This window comes from Mixophyes fleayi, chromosome 5 (assembly GCF_038048845.1).
Source record: "Mixophyes fleayi isolate aMixFle1 chromosome 5, aMixFle1.hap1, whole genome shotgun sequence".
NCBI classification, from domain to species: Eukaryota; Metazoa; Chordata; class Amphibia; order Anura; family Limnodynastidae; genus Mixophyes; species Mixophyes fleayi.
In genome coordinates this window covers 113,701,470-113,719,418 of record NC_134406.1, presented here as the reverse complement: position 1 = coordinate 113,719,418, position 17,949 = coordinate 113,701,470, and the positions used below count along the sequence as shown (strand labels likewise).

Here is a 17,949-nt window from a genome sequence, read left to right as displayed (position 1 = left end):
TTAGAGAACACCATCTTTTCTGTAAATTGGAAAAATGCCTCTTTGACCAAGAGCAATTGCCTTTATTGAGATATATTCTCTTGGGAACTGGACTTCAAATGAACACGGAAAAATGTAAAGCTTTTTTGGATTAGCCCTATACCCACTGGCTTGAAAAATGTTCAGTGTTTCCTCTGGTTCTTTAATTATAGGCATTTCATTAAGGGGTATTCTACCATCATTACTCCTACTTCAGTTCTGACTAAGAAGACAACTCATCCTAAGGCGTCAAGGAATACAGCATTCCCTGACGAAGCCCGGTGGGCGAAATGCGCAGGTACATAACCCCAATCACTACTTTAGCTCCAGAGCCCTTACAGCCATCATTTTCATAATACATACGAAGATGAGACGTCCATGCACCCTGCGCAGGAAGCAGATCACGGACCGAAGGAACTCGTCCAACATCTATGCAGAACACCAGTGTGGCCTGCAGCGGAGCGACGGAAGACTTGGACTGGGCTCCCTGGATTACTATACACAAGAGGGTGAGTCAAAACTACCACTCTTGTCCTGGTACTACCAGCAGAATGAGTTCCCCGATATAGACATTCTTTGTGTTCCCTGACTTTTTGAGCAATTTGCTTCATTAGGAACAGACAACCTTTGGAACTCTTTGAAACATATACTCCGTACCTAAAGTTGGACTGTTGCCATACCAGGAGGACTGATTTATATAATAGACATTGCTTCATTATCTTCCCTTTCAAAGAAGGTTTACCTTGCCTAGACTTGCCAACAACCTACATCTATATAGGCACGGTTTATGCAAATTACATCTGATGACATTTACTGTGTCAATTGACCTGTTTGCATTGTAATGTGATTGTTTGTTTTTTCAGTGCACTGATGATACCTTGCTCCCCACCCCATTTGTTTTTAGTACATGTTTTTCGATTATTCCTCTTGGTCATATGTTTCTGTACATTGTTATATATGATTACATTTGTATATAGAGCAAAGAACTTCATTGGTTCTCACCTATATCTCTACATCTACATTCCAGGGTAGCTAACATAGTCTTAACACACCTTACACATTTACTAAAGCTAGACTAATCTTTATTGTGCCCTGGAACTTTTTGCTTAGTGTACTTGATACTGGGGATTGGGACCACTCCACCACAATATAAGTCCCAAGGGCAGCAGTCTGACCTTCAAAACAATTAGGGAAGCATGGGTATCCATTTTATGTATTGGTTTTTGAATCTGCCTCTATATAATCTCAGCACTGACACTTGCTCAGTGTCAGTGCAACTTGGTTACTGTGCCTCTGACTCTTTTGTGTTGCTACTTGTGCGGTGCTTTCTGCTGAATCTTCTGTGTACCATTTCTGCCTGTCTGACTACGCGCTGCTGGATTCCTGTGCACTGAAATTGGCTTGTATGATGATTCTGTGTCTGATATTCTGTGCACCAGATCCTAGCTTTTCTAACTATCTACTGCCTGATATTCTGTGTACCAGATCCTAGACTGTCTGACTACTCTGCCCGACTACCCATGTACCTGTTCCTATCTGCCTGACCTCCAGTGCTACTACAATGTGTTCCTGCTTTTTCTCTATATGGTCTCCGCTTTTCCAGGAGTTCTCAGTCTTCCTCCTTGGATCTAGTGTTACATCCTGAAGCAGTCCAGAAGGCCGCAACCTGCTGGTTCCTGGCAACAAAGTCCATCCTGCCTTGCGGCGGTTCTTGGTGAATATCGGGGAATCTGGTATTCACCAGAGACTCTGCTCCTCTGGTCTGAAGTGCTAATTTGGATTGACACGGGTACCTAGTAAGTTGTAGCAGAATAGAACTGCATACATGAGTCTGCTATGTTTGGTACTGGCAGTATATAGTGATTATGAAGGTGTCTAATAGTGAAATATCAAAACTACAAGGAAGACACTTTTCATTAGTTACTTTGTAAAATACATTTTACCCATACTTGCCAACTCTCCCGGAATGTCCGGGAGACTCCCGAATTCTGCCCACTTCAGTAGGAAGGGCCCCACTTCCTAGTGAAGTGGGCAGAATTAGATCCCAAACGCCGCGATTCCCGGTGAATCGCGGCGTTTGCCCGTCCCGCCTCCCTCACGCCCCCCTCCACTGGCTGGCTCCCGGAAGGGAGCTGAAGAAAGTCGGCAAGTATGATTTTACCTTTCCTGTTTGAATAGTTCAAAATTTCAGTGTTAATGTTAACTAAGGTGGCATTCATACTATCAGATTTCCCCAGTGAGGAAATATGGCGCCTGATTTACAGTTAAATGATGTGCATTTTTGCCACATAAAAATGTGACTTACGTAACATGTAGCACACTGTACATGCAACCAAGTTGCATCAATATTTTCAGTTGAGCATATCTTAAACTTGCAGTGCCTTGCTCATGAAAGGGGTGTCAGGAAGGTTTAAAGTGTAAGTTCTGTATGCATAAGTCAACCATGCCCTTTAGAGATGCACACAATTTTGACTCCTGCACATCCTTAAGGTGCACCTTTTTAGGATGTTTATATTTGTGGGTCCCATAGATCTGGTGCAAGTTCCGATTTCATGATGGACAGATTTGAATTGCACCAGATGTATCTATACGTTGGACATCAAGTTGCACGTATTTTAATTTAGATACAATTCAAAATACTGAAAGAAAAAAAAAGTGAAAGAAAAAAGGGCGCTTCTTTAAATTAATGAAATGTGTACAAGTGTATAAAATCATTTGAAACGGCAGCCAAGGACAAATAAGACCAATGTGCAAGTGCAAATAAAAGAAAAATGTTGTCCGGCGCTCAGAAACAAACAGAATTTAAAAATCACTGTGTCAGCATAAACATAAAGGAGAATTTGGTGCACAATATAGCTATATTGGGGTTAAGCTCACCTGCCGGACGTCAAGGCATCTCCTGTAGGTGAGTCCCTAAGCTAGTGATACAAATTTACATTCAGGGTGTTCCATTTAAAACCTTCCCCTGAACCTCCATCTTATAAAGCCTGCAGCACCTTTGTAGGGAGTGGTCAACTCCCAAAAAACTATTTTCTAGTTGACGTCCGGCAGGTGAGCTTAACCCCAATATAGCTATATTGTGCACAAAATTCTCCTTTATGTTTATGCTGACACAGTGATTTTTAAATTCTGTTTGTTTCTGAGCGTCGGACAACATTTTTCTTTTATTTGCACAATTCAAAATACAGCTGCAAAACCATTAGTATAAGAACATGAGAGGAGCATATTTTGCATTCAATTCTAAATCAGGCCCAAAGTCACTAGCCATCATTGTAAAGTTTCAGTTAGTCCAATAAATAAATTATTAATCTCACTGGTCCCACTATTAAAATAATATTACAAACTTTTGTCTCAATCTCTGTATGCCCAGACATGCAAGTAAGTGCAAGGGATCGATCTATGAAACCTACAATTTTCTGCTTAGGAGAGGGTTATTTATTACCGTGAAGTCATGTGAAAGTGCAACACAAAAGCAATTTACAGTAGTGCCTGTTTGTAGATATACATTAATGAGGTTTCAAGCATTTCATCAAATGCAATGGGAGTTAATTCTGAAAGATTCTATTTTGATAGGTACAATATGGGATAATTTTGTGGCAATGTACCTTTTTTTATGCACAAATAAAACTATGACGTTTAGGAAAAAATTACTTTGCATTTTTGGAAGCATCCAAGAGGGTGTCCACAAAGTTTTTTTAAACTTTAAAAGCAGTTCAAGTTTTATCCCCCCCCCCACTATTGTAATACATTATTTAAACCATAAATGTAACTCAAGCAACCAGTTTGTAAAACAAGTTAATTTTATAATTAAGGAAATTGTACAAATGTGTCAGTAGACTATTCTTTGAGCTAACTATTTCTCTTGTGTTTACGCTCTGTTATGTACATCAAATAGAATGTACTCCAAAATAGGTGCATTTATGCATAAAATTATGCGCTGCATTTCCTCTGATACATAAATGAATTCATTAAGTAAAATGTCACTAGCTAAATGCAAATCTTACGGAAGAATGTATGCCTTTGGTTCTTCTCTTTACATATTAATATAATTAGCAGTGATATTTATTTTAAATAATCAGAATAACAAATTATGACAAACCAGTTAATACATATTAAAAACTGCATGCTGAGAAATATTAACCAAATTATAAATATCTGAAAATGTATAGTAGCAAAAGAAGAATCATCACTTCAAACTTAATCCGTTTTACTTTTTTTTCACAGACTGGTTGTTTGAGGTACATGTATGTGTAAAATAACTTGTGGCAGAATGTTGTCCAGTCTGAAACAACAATATTATTGGCTGTAGGAGTTTCCTCATTGAGACCTAGGCGGAATTTATCAATGTGTGGGTTTGGCAGTTAGTTCAAACCTGGCGCGCATCACCGGTGATATTATCCTCCAAAGTGCAGCATTTACTATATGCTGGTAATGTTCAAAACCCCAAAATCAGCGATTCAGCCACTGGTGATTTAGCTAGCTTTGTTAAAACCGCCAACATTCTGGGGTGGAGGTGAACATATGTGTGACAGCATAGGTTTGACAGGGAAACATCAACCAGCTGTCATCAGACATCATCTGGAGTGGAATGTGGTTGTTTGATTGTAAGTTTATGGATATTATTTCATTGTTGGATGAAGGATCCGTTAACAGATGTTCGTCCATCTGGGATGCTATATGGACACAAGCCCACAAGGTTCTTAAATATAGACAGGTGGGTTGCACGTATTCAAACTGTAAATTACAACATGAATGCTCCTCTAATTTTGACTAAGCACCACCTTACAGGGACAACAGGAAATCTGGGCTGTTTAAAACCTCTTCTTTATCGCAAAGTCATGGAATGGGTTAAAACAGGGAGGCTCTCTTTATCAACGAGGATTAAGAGAGACTGGTTTGAGCCACTATTGGAACTGTGATAGACTTCTAGGCTCCAACACAGCACACGGGACACCATAAGGGGATGCCTGTACTGCCCTTCCAGCTGCATTCTGTTTTGATTTGCTGACCAATAGGATCTTTGGTGACCTGGGAATAACCTTGCAAGGTTGGACTTTTCCCAGTGAGAAATTTGAGCTTTTTAAATAGGCTCTGCACAGATACCTGAGAATATTGTGGATTCTGCTGAGCATGCTGTTGGTGTCATCTCTTACCATCTCAATCATGGTGCCTGCTTGAACTACTGTGACTCAGACACATCTTCTATCTTCTGCATGCCATCCAGCTGAAAGGAAACCATTCTCCATTAGCTGGTTGTGGATTGTCCAACTGGTATGTCTACTGGAGTAGGATGACTGGGGTTCATGTTCCTACCACTCTGTTAGAGAGCTTTGGCCGATTGGCCGGGATTGGCAAGATCGGACTAACAGCAACAGCTTGGCCAGGAACTGAAATAACCGTTTATGGGGGTGAGCAGCTTGGCTGGGAAATAGCAAAATGCAGCTTGGCCAAATATAGAAATAGATCCAGGGATCCCGAAGGCTTAGTTGTTACGGTAATGCATCAAGACCCTTGGACTGCGATAACAGCTTGGCCGGTCACCGAGTGCTCCCTTTGTGCTGGTATAACCATTGAATCACCATAGAAACAACATCAGGACCTCTGTTACAGCTACTGCTTTGCTTAATCTCTTTCTAAAACCTAGTCTGGTAATATTTCCTTTGACTTTAATAGTGTTTAATTGAGAGTAAATTCTTAGAGCTAACTATGTAAGACTTAACTCCTAGCGTACTCCTGTACCTTCCTTGCGGTTGTCCCAGCAACTGCATCAGGAGCACTTGCTGAAACTACTGCTTGTCCAGGGAATGATATATTTTTTTTACAACTTGGCCTGGTTAAAGAATAGACTGCTGATTACTTATGTGTTATTTTAATGTATTTATCTGACATTTTTGCTACAGGTTACAGTTATTTCTGCTATCTGTAATAAAGATAAAGTTCTATCCCTTCTCTCTCTTTTGCCTTTGTGATCCCAGATCCATATGTGCCAGGAGTATCCCTTGGGCTCCTGCCCTAACACCCTTTGTACCCTGACAATTTGTTCAGGGCCTGCACCTTGTACCCATGGTTAGTAGGTACAAGGATAAAGAAAAAGGTGTGTCCCCTAAATAGGGAAAGTGTACTCCTGAACTCCTTAGCGTTGAGACGAGGCAGCCCCATCATTGGTTCTGTTTTTTATTTTTTCTTAACCCATTGGACTATGTCAGATCAAGAAAGAAGATCAAGAAAGCAACGCCTCATACGAGCCCCTATACAACCTAAGGTTTTAGTGTACATGATCTCTTAATCTTACTAGGACAGAAATAATTTTATAAATTATGAAGGCATATATACAAAAAGTAATAAAGGTGGCACTATTATTATTTTTGCCAACCATAAAAGGAAAAAAAAACCTTTGATAACGGTGCCCAAAATATAAAACAACAATCAGTTTAACAACCAAATGGTCAAGCAGCTGTAAAAAGGGAGGCTGCAAACCTCCCGATTAGGTACCACAAAGAAAGTTTAATTTGTTACAGCACTAAAAACCTCTATTAAAAAAAATATTATGTCATATGGACATAATCATTTGGATTTGAAAGTAAGGCAAAAAATTATTAAATATTCTCCTGGACAAACCATGTTTTTTCATCTAGCACACAAATACTTGATAGCTTTAGTTTTACACAGAAATTTAAAGTAGGTCTAGGACATGCCCTATCCCAATTATAAATCTCTCCACATTTTAATTTTACCTCTCCGTCCAATGCAACCTGGTTTTGCCTAGGTGCAAAGTTACTCCTTTTTTATGCTTAGCTCTTCTTAATGACTAATGGCCATTATTTTAATATCTATATAAACATACAAATGCACAGTACAACTCACGGATCACCAGATAAAATAAATAAAATATTTAATAAACAACAAAACAAAACATAAAACAATCAAACAATTCATTAAGTGAATACTAGTGAATATCAATTACATTTCAAAAGATTCAGTGCTGTTACTTTATGATATTTATAATTCTATAATTATAAGGTGGTCATATTTAGGACTTAGCAATTATTTGCTTTGAATACAGATTAATAATACAGTATGAGATGAATAATAAACTTTCTTCTATATCTGGCTAATTAATTCTATCTTTTGAAGAAATAGACCAGAATAATAAAATCCACTTGTTAAATTTAGAGACAATCTGCTAAGGTTTGCTCATAATCCAAAAGAATAAAGAGACATTAGTCCTACAACCCTTCAGCTACATATGACAATGTATGGCATTTAACCATTATTACTCAAATTTGGACATGATCACCGAGCCATCGCAGTATAACTGCGACTTTTAATTCACTGTATATGTTTTTTGGTTTTAATATTTCGCTAGCTTTTCACGAGGAGGAGTATTTATTTTCTTTATTTTATACATACCAATAAAATGTATGTTTTTATATACAATAAGTCCATTTATCTATGGATCCTGAGTGCCCTTTAAAAACATTACTTTCCTTTCCTTGTATACATTCCTTCAAGTGTTCGGGAGCACCACTCAGTAGTCCCTCTAAATTTATGAACTCTGAGATGTGGACTGCATATTAGTGCATCCACTTTGGGACCATTGATATTTTCCTAGTGCGGATATGATCTCTCTGTACAAGTCAGGACATATGTTATGAATGCTGCAACAACCAAATCGAATAGTCAATGGGATAGATGAGGTCAGAAGTAACCAGAAGTCATATTCAGTAAGCAACGCCCAGACAGGAAGAAAATGTGTGTTTGCCATTTTAGTTGAGGGCATGTATTCTTTATATAGTAACTTATATTGTTGGGAGGCCTGTTATGCCGGCCAGAACTTTGCACATGATTCACCTTGCTGTAATTGGATATAAATAACGTAGTGTCATAGTGAATATAAAATCTAGCATAAAGGTATAGAGAGATAGGGTGGCTCGCATACATGAAAAATCAAAATGAGTGAGAAGTGAGCCCACTGGATAATATTAGATCCTCTGGACCAGAAGCATGAGATGTGCCAGGAAAGATTACAACAAGCTGGAGGCATGAAGATCTTTACTTTTGAACCACAATCTGTCTCCAGGCCCATAACTCTTCCAATGGATGAGATATTTCACAGAGCCTTTACATTTTCAAATTCAGAATTGTCTGCTCTGTAGAATGTACACATAGTGACAGGTGGTGGTTGGGAACTATCTGAATCGATATAGGCAGAGGCATCAAAGAGCTCAGGTCAAAAACTGCAGAAATATTAGCATAGTATCCATTCAGAAGCAACCATGTTAGGTTTGTCAATAAAGCTATTATTATAAATGCCTTGCCATTATGTGTCACAATCACGAAGATGGAGTTGGTGATACCTGCCAGCAGTTGGCGCTACTGAGTACTGAGGCGCAGAGTCTAACACGCCCCTGGTTTTCACCAGGGACCCCAGCAAGGAGGTATGAACTTCGCAGAAAGGGACGTGCAGGTTGCGGCCCTCAGTGTCACCTCAGCTGGCGAGGTAACAAATGAGGCAGCGGTGACGGAACACCAGGATGCAGCAGAATGAAGAATAGTCAGCAAGCCGGGTCGAAACCAGAGAGACAAACACAGCCAAATCAGCAGCAGGAGAATGATCAGGAAGCCGGGTCAGTACCAATAATCACTCTAAGCCAAAATCAGTAACCAAAGAAGAAGTCAGGAACAAGCCGGGGTCAGAATCCAAATAGGTAGTAATACAGGAACAAACGCTGGAGCAAGGCTAAAGACCAAATACTCAGACAAGCAAATGGTGTCAGTGAGCTCCTTAAATAGAGGAAAGAGATCCCTAATAGGTGCTGCCACAATCGGCGGGAAAACCGCAACCAATCGCCGACTTGTCGCAAGGCGACAGACCGTAGTGCCTTGCGCATGCGGACGGATGGTAAACAGGAACAGCATCAAGTTGCTAGCGTACCTAAGCAATGGGACGCCGACATCGCATGGAGGCAGGCGCCCGTCTGGAGGCAGAAGCAGGACGGCGCCTGACATTATGTACATGTGACATACCTTCATGGACTTGGCTTGCAGGCTGGGGTTTTAGGGTGGCTAGGAGCGCTGTTTGAAGATGTCAGCATTTAGCACTGTTACACTGCCAGACTGATACTTGCACACAGAAAGCCCTTTTATGCACTTGGATATGGCATCATAATTGGTGCAGAGTGCAATTCAGCCACTATATCAACCATTGCACTAAGTGCCGTGTTACCAGATTATTCTGTGCCTGTCACCAGTATCTAGCATGCTTATGTTACTGATGTATTCTAGTGTACCAGACTCTCGACTTGCCTATAACTGCAAATATCATACCAATCCCAGTTGGCCATTTTCTGGAGAAAGTTCTGAATTGATGCATTTCACGAACAGTGCCTTAACCCTTGGCAACTAGCCATTGGGGTACATGCCACGAATAGTGAACAGCTGTTCTGCACTAATGAGTAGAGGATCATTGAAGCATGTTTTGATAATTTTTGAAATTGCACCTTCATAGCCAAGTATAATGGTTGATAACTTAGTGGTTGAGTACTAAGATGAACTGTAGCATGGAAAGGATGTTGATGGACTAAGCTAATAGATGAACTGGCTAAGCTTGACAGCTGCAATATCTATGTCTGTGAAGTTGCTGGCCATCTCTGGGTCCAAAATTACTGGAGCCATTGGTCAGTCCAAAAATGTTGCTTGGGGATTGGCGGATGCTAACTTGGAGCAGTATTTACTGAAGAAAGGATTGGGGATCAGGCTTTTCATATATGTTTGGAAAAGATACTGTATGTAGCAAGGGCCCTTTCTTCACCCAGTAGATGCAGAGCCTCTCGGACATCCTATGAGCTCCTTCTTCTGGCGTACGTTGGGAAGTGCCTAGTTGCATAGATTCCTCAGGTGGGAAGGTGGTGGGACTTAAGCATGTGGAGCTAAATAATTAGGGAGCAGGTAGAGATCTCTCTGAAGAAGAATTGAGACAGATATAGATATTATTTTTTGCCTTGTCAATTCTGTCAAAATGTATGAAATATTAGGAAATGGGTATTTAATAAAAAGCATCTTCAACTGCCTCAGAAAAGCGATTTTTTGTTGATGGTGAGGGGCATCATCATTCTATCAATTGAAAGACTAATTTTCCACAGCATGTCTCTACTGGCACAGAGTGCATAAAACAGCTGTGGATGCCTTCTTATCTGGATCCTCATACAGGCCAATGCCTGAGAGAAGGGGTCCAAAGATCGTAATGCTGGGTTGTGGGGTTCCACAAAAAAGCTCACCCTGGGGGTCACTCTGAAGCAGGAACTAGACAAGTAAAATATAGACTAAGTTAATGGGATAAGTGCTGAATTATTCCCTGAAAGCTTCTCTAAAACTGTGGAAGAACTGCCTATTTCCACAGAAGTGCTCAAGCATGGGCAGCTGAGGTTCTGACAGCATGCTTGGCAAATAAGGAGCAGTAGTTTCAGACTGAAGTTTAGGTCCTGGAGCACGTAGATAATATGTTGAACTTATGAGGAGCTTGAATTTCAGCATCCAGGTTGACAAGATTATAATGTTGCTAACCAGGTCAGGGTTGTCAGAGATAAATTATAGTTTGTAAGGAATGCCAGGTCAATAGGAGTGGTCAAAACTGAATAACATCTCACACAGGAACCATGGAACAGGACCTATAACTAGGCTGTTTGTTAGTTATTAAGACATCCAGGTTTATAAAAGAAGACAAGAAGATGATGGCTTTCAGGAATATGTGAATCAGCCATCTTCGGTTAAAACAGATGTCCTTGTGCTCGTGAAATCTATGGTTGGGAGGCCTGTGTATCAGCTAAGTTCTTTGCACCTACTTCAGTGATCAGACAGCGTACGTAAGATAACACCAGAGTGGATGGGAGACCAAGAATGTAGATACAATGGGAGAGAGTGACCTGTGTGCATGAGCACCCAGAGCAGGGAGAGGAGTAAACTTGCTGCCTAACATTACTCCTCCATAAGGATGAGCATCTGGAACCAAAGCATAAGGTGTACAGGTGTACTAGGGTATATTTTCAGGACAAAGTACAAAAGCATTTACAAAGTCACCCTGTCTCAAAGAGACAAGGTGACTCGTGTGCATGAACACCCCTGAGTTAGAGGAGCAATTTTGTACTGGGTCTTGTAATGGCTAAATTATGATAGTATTTCTAAAGAAAATAGCAAAGGTTGATTGCAAACTGCGTTATGCAGTCCTCTGACTGATATTTTGTATTAACTTTGTACAAAAAGCACACAGGAAGTACAGCAAACAAGGTGCAATGGGTACACGAAAACATTTGCATATATAGAAAATGCAATCTCACATTAGGGTGTAAATCCAATTTGCTCCTCCAGATGTAGATGTCAAAATGCATACAACTTTTCCTAATCATCATTCTGAGTGAAGAAAACAAAACAAAAGCTGTGCTACTTACCGTCCAGTTGTCAACGAGCCACAATGTGTTTGTAGGTTAAACAGAATGATGTTTATTATGAAGATGGTTGTATGTATTTCCATATCTATAGGAAAGGAGATTGGATAGGAGGAAATACCCCCTAAATTTAGACATGAAGTTTATTATATGTCTCCAATAAAATTGTCCAACTGGTAGCCCACTAAGGCCATTTTTTTGTTTTCATCTATATATGATTCATATAATTCCTCTAAAAGGACAAGGCCCATACGTGAATTTAACATATCTGTTAAGGAATAACTTGAACAGTACTGGCCTGGATACATTACCAATTTGTCTTGTGATATCTGAATGTGGTATACAAACATCTGACGGTGTGAATGATAATTTAATGTAAAGTGTAGTGTTTCTATTATCGGTTTGTTTTTATTCTTGTTATATTGTTTTACATTATGACAAAAAATAAAAGAATTGCATACACATGCAGTTTAAAAATAAAACTGACAGAGAAAGAGAGGCTTTTCTATTTAAAACTATCCCTGCAATTGTTATTATGTATATATAATTTTTATTTTTTTTCCATTCTTATAGTTTAAAAAAACTATAGCACTAAGGCTTAACTGTATTTTAGTGTGTAGTATCATTGTTTCAACAACAACGAAAAAGCATCTATAGTGCCTGTCTGCCAAGGTGCATTTATTGTATGGGGAGCAGAGGAGATATGGGAACATATTTGAAAGTAAATTTGAAAACATAAACTTAAAACATGTATAACAATGAATAATAACTATAATTATAACTAATTGTATTATCCACTGGGATATGATTCGTAAAACAAAAATTAATTGCATAATTTTATTTTCTAAATAATGTAGACAATGTTGCCATTATTGATTTATTTTAGCATTTGTTTTATTGCATTTAGGAGTCTTGTGGAATCTTTCTTCTTGTGATGCCCTTAAAATGCCAATAATTCAAGATGCTCTTGCAGTGTTGACCAATGCAGTGATTATCCCACATTCTGGGTGCGAAAACTCTATACTACACGATGATCGCAAAATACAATTACACTCATCACAGGTGCTGCGCAATGCCACTGGGTGCCTAAGGTAAGATTTAAGTCAAGTGCTGAACAAAGAATATTTATGTATGCATTTATGTACTGATTTATAATTTTAGAAGTACCAGTGTGCTAAAGTAAAATGAGTAAATGAGTTCAGACAAAAATTACATAAATTGAATTGGAACTAAAATATAATTAAAAAAAAAAAAGAATTACCTGAATGTATATAATATTATACATAGTAGTAGTAGTGTAAAAAGTTGTGTAAGATTATTATAGTTCTAGGAGTTAAATAGGGAAATTATTTAACTTGTTCAGGCAGCATTTTGATTTACCTGAAATTGGGGGTAGCCTTCTCTCAAAGTTGTGACCAAAACTCCATCTTCTGATCTCACAGTAGGCTGCACTATACAGCCAGATAATTTATACTGCTTCACATGTCAATTGAAATTATGTAAACAGTCTACTTAGAGTGAAGTGGATCTGTTTAGTTTACCAAGTGAGCCATGTAAACACAGACACACATCAACATCAACATTTATTTATATAGCGCCAGCAAGTTCCATAGTGCTTTACAATTGGGGACAATAACAGTAATAAACAGTACTGGGTAAAACAAAGAGGTCAGAAGACCCTGCTCGCAGGCTTACAATCTATGAATTACTTGACTAATGTGCCAGAAAGTGAAAACTGAACTCTTTCATAAATACTTCAGTGGTACATTTTTCAACCACAGCAAAGGCTATTATAGAAACAGACCCCCAAAATACATTCAGCTGCTTCTGAAGTGTGCAGGGATATCACACGAGACTGGCTGGTCACATGGTTCGACCAGAAACATTGGAGAACATTATTCAATGGGCAATTTTTACATAGGTTATTTCCTGGCTTCATAAAAAAATTAGAAACACATCCAAAATTACTCTTTAAAACCAGACCCCTAAGTATCCACTATGAGTATCATCTCTCCAAGTGTGCTGCTGCAAATCACTTATTGTCAGGCTGTTAGCCTTTTGAGGATAGCAATAGCAGGACACTAACCGGTATTAGCGCAACTAAACTAATAGGTGCGGAGTCTAACGTACCCCTGGTATTCGCCAGGGACCCCCGCAAGGAGGTTTGGACTTCGCTGCACAGGGTACGCAGGTCGCGGTCCTACTAGTCAGTTACCAGTGTAGTGTAGAAAGGTCAGACGGTCCGGGTCGAGCCATTTAGGAATAAACAATAACAGGGAGAATCCGAGAGAGTAGTCGCCATGCCGAGGTCACAGTACAGACGGGTCACACAGAAGAAGGAGTAGTCGCCAAGCCGAGGTCACAGTACAGACAGGTCACACAGAAGAAGGAGTAGTCGCCAAGCCGGGTCACAACAATATAGCAGGAACACTGGGAGCACAATCAGAAGCAGGAGAACCAGGAACACTAGGATTGAGGATTGTAGGTGCCAGGAGGCGGGGATTCAGCGGAGCAGGTAGCGTCCCGTTGCTAGGCAACGGGACGAGACAGGGCGCATGCGTCCGACAGGTCTCAGAGGAGGAAGCCGCAGCGTGTCTATTGCCTAGCAACAGAGCGCTGCGGCCGGAAGGAAGGAGGGTGTCTGTTCCCCGGCTGACAAGGATCAGCGGGGACGGCGCCTGACACTTATTACCTGCTCCACTCGTTAGTGGTAACTACTACAGATCACCGCTACCATCTCTCCAAGTGTGCTGCTGCAAATCACTTATTACCTGCTGCACTCGTTAGTGGTCACTACTGCAGATTATCGCGATCATCTCGCCAAGTGTGCTGTTGCAAGTCACCTATTATCTCTCTGTGGACTATCGCTGAGCATCACTCAGTACTCCTACTCATTTGTGGATATCTACTGCCTACATTCTTCTCGGTACTCGGTTCTCTATCACTGCTCACTGGGAACTCCCCTAGAGGGTCGCGACCTGCAGGGTGGAAGCTGCCAATACCAAATTCCCTTACGGGAACCTCTGGTGAAAACCTTCCACTTTGTTAAATTCCGCGCCTCTGGGTGAAGTACTACCAATCCCAGGCAGAACAGAAGGATTCCACTCATCCTAGTGAATCCTGACATTTAATTTAACTAGTGTTTTTACTTCTGGCCATGAGGTCATTAGAGTTTTAAATGCATTGAACAGAGCAAGAAGCATTTGAACTACTGCAATGCATTGCGAATGCAGTGCACCCAAACACAAGAAAAATGCAAATGGGTACTCTGGCATTGAGAACAATGGGCTCATTGTCAGATTCATTAACATGCATTGTAATAGGATTAAAATGCTAATAAATGTACAAACATGGCCAAAAGTTTTGAGAATGACACAAGTTTTTTTTGGTTTTCACAAAGTTTGCTGCTTCAGAGTTTTTAGACCTTTGTTTTTAGCTGTTGCTATGGTATACTGAAGTAAATTTACAAGCATTTCATGTGTTGAACCTTCTATTTGAAGACCTCTGCAATTCACCCTGGCATGCTGTGAATCAGCTTCTGGGCCACATACTGACTGGCCCTTCATTCTTGCCTAATCAATGCTTGGAGTTTGTCAGAATTTGTGGGTTTTTGTTTGTCCACCCGCCTCTTGAGGATTGACCACAAGTTCTCAGTGGGATTAAGGTCAGGGGAGTTTCCTGGCCATGGACCCAAAATTTTGATGTTTTGATCCCCTATCCACTTAGTTATCACTTTTGCCTTATGGCAAGGCGTTCCATCATGCTGGAAAAGGCATTGTTTGTCACCAAACTGTTTTTGGATGGTTTGGAGAAGTTGCTCTTGGAGGATGTTTTGGTACGATTCTTTATTCATGTCTGTGTTCTTAGTAGAGATGTTCACTGACCCCCGGGTTTTGGTTTTGGATCTGGATTACCTTCGGGTTTTGGTTTTGCCAAAACCGCCCTTGCGTGTTTTGGTTTTGTTTAGCCATTCTTAAAATTTTTTTTTACATTTCACTGGTTACAATATGTTTTTCATACACTTTCAGCCAAATACTGCAGCAAGCTGGCTGGATGGTAAGCGACAGAGCAATGACTCAAACACACGGCAGTTCCTAGCACATCTAGGACACATTGGCAAACAGCAGTGGCAGAAAAGAAAAGTGGTGCAATATGGAATTGTCCTTGGATCATGAAACCAGTTATGGTTCATTTGATCGCTCCACCTGCTTCTTGGATAAGTGAGGTATTTCTACAGCTAATACGTGGCAACGATCGCTACACCTGTTTCTTGGATAAGTGAGGTAGTTCTACAGCAAATACATGGCAACGAGCGCTGACCCCCCCAGGATGTGTGCTTTTATCAGACACACACGTATCCAGGGTGTCAGACAATGCACTAAAAGAGCTATTGAAATTCCAGCAAACCATGTATGACCCTACACTTATTAGGGCAAATTAATAAAAAAAAACCTGCAAAGACTTGTAGATTAATAAAAATGACCAAAGCAGCTCTTCTATAAGGGTGTATATATTAGACCCTACGCTTATTAGTGCAAATTAGTAAAAAAAAGCCTGCAAAGACTTGTAGGTTAATAAAAATGACCAAAGCAGCTCTTCTATAAGGGTGTATATTAGACCCTACACTTATTAGTGCAAATTAATAAAAAAAAACCTGCAAAGACTTGTAGATTAATAAAAATGACCAAAGCAGCTCTTCTATAAGGGTGTATATATTAGACCCTACACTTATTAGTGCAAATTAAGAAAAATACAGTTTAATCCCTGCTAAGCCCTCCCTAAACAAGCTAACAATGGGCTTGTTAGAGTAATGGCAGAAACACACATCAGTGCCAGGAAAGATTAATGGTGCAAGATGAATTGTCCTTGGTACCTCCCACCCACCCATATGTTGGATCTTACAAAGGACATGCACACTTTAACAAACCAAGCACATCAGCGACAAGGGCTGCCACTTTTGTGGCTAAAGTGCTTGGTTTGTTTGGGCCCCCACTAAACCAGCTATCAATGCCGTAAAGGCATGTTAGACCAACAGTGCTGTGAAATGAATTCTACATTGTCTTGATGTTGTTGTCGTCATCATCTTCAGCATCATCCTCACCCTCATCAGTGTGTACATCATCATCACAGACTATTAATTCAACTCGGCTGGAATCCACCATTAGAGAAGTGACAGTACTTGGATGTATTTGCCGGTAAAGGCCTTCCTGGTGGAAGATGTAGTTCATTTTGATGCGCATCATCTTTTCCACATTGTTAGGAAGTAACCTCCTACGTCAATCACTGACAAGGTTCCCGGCTGTGCTGACAACTCTTTCTGAGTACACACTGGAGGGTGGGCAGCTTAGGTATTGCAAAGCGAGTTCGTACATGGGTTTCCAAATTGCTTGTTTTTCCTCCCAGTATGGAAAGAGACTGTCTGACATTTTGATTTCAATGAATGCTTGAAAATAATCCTCCACCATCCTTTGCATGTTAATAGTAGGATCAGATGGAGTTATGGCTGAGGTCACACTTTTTTTGGTAAAATCTTTCAACCAGATTTCAAACTGTTGTGGTCTGCCACCTGCGTCATCCATGCTTCTCTTTGGAAATATAGTGCAATGACTGCTCTATAAGGATTTCAGCACTCAGAAAATTCAACAATATATGACCTCTATTTTGTCAGGAAACTACTCATGACCATCGTTACCTCTCAAGAACCGCACTTTGCTCACATGTGACTTGGAAGTGTTTACTGATGGGGTTAAACACGATTCCAGCTCTCAATCTTTCTCTCGCCTATCACACAGGTTATAAATTTGCCAAATCACCCTCAAACAGCGCTCACACCTCCACATCAAAATAGGTTTTGCAACCACCTATTGGATCAGGGCAATAGGACCCCAATATACTGTCCTATACTGGAGCACAATGCTTATTACACACAGGTTAGCAATGTACACACCAGCAATGAAAAGGTTAACACTTAATACCTCAAAACTCTGTTACACAAATGTACACTCAGGCACACACTAGGCTTGGTAGTCAGTATACCCCTCATCATTCTATTTATTAATATGTGGTTGATCACTAATTATATTGATTGTACCTGGTGTTTTAGAAATGGAATTATGTTTCCCTACATGAAATATAAAATGCCATCATGGGGTCTCATTGTGTAGGAATGGCTCCCTAACGTTCGTTCAGGTGCCAAAAACCACTCCAGTACCAGGACATACTGGTACTGGAGTGTGGGGTGGGGCTTTTGAAGCTGACATAGATAACAATGTTATCTTGTAATACAGGACATTGTTTCTGGCCTCATATTTTACACATTGAATTAGATCATTAACCCTTGGAGGGCAAGGCTCCACTTTGAAGTCATCTGCATTTAGCTTACAGAGAACCACATTAGAAATGAATTAATTTGATATACAGTAGTTACAATGCCTTATGATTGTGCTTTATTCGCCACAGTTAAGTTATGGGTTAATCCTTATAACTGTAA

At 40.1% G+C, this 17,949-nt stretch overlaps 1 protein-coding gene across 7 annotated transcripts in view; it reads left to right on the top strand.

Annotated features, from left to right (window-relative positions):
* The window catches only part of CTNND2 (catenin delta 2), a 632,047-nt gene that overhangs the window by 388,068 nt on the left and 226,030 nt on the right, over positions 1-17,949 (top strand). For all 7 annotated transcript variants that reach the window (XM_075212716.1, XM_075212719.1, XM_075212718.1 and 4 more), the window contains one exon: positions 12,367-12,550. In XM_075212716.1, the coding sequence (XP_075068817.1) occupies positions 12,367-12,550 (184 nt within the window). The remainder of the gene's footprint in view (positions 1-12,366; positions 12,551-17,949) is intronic.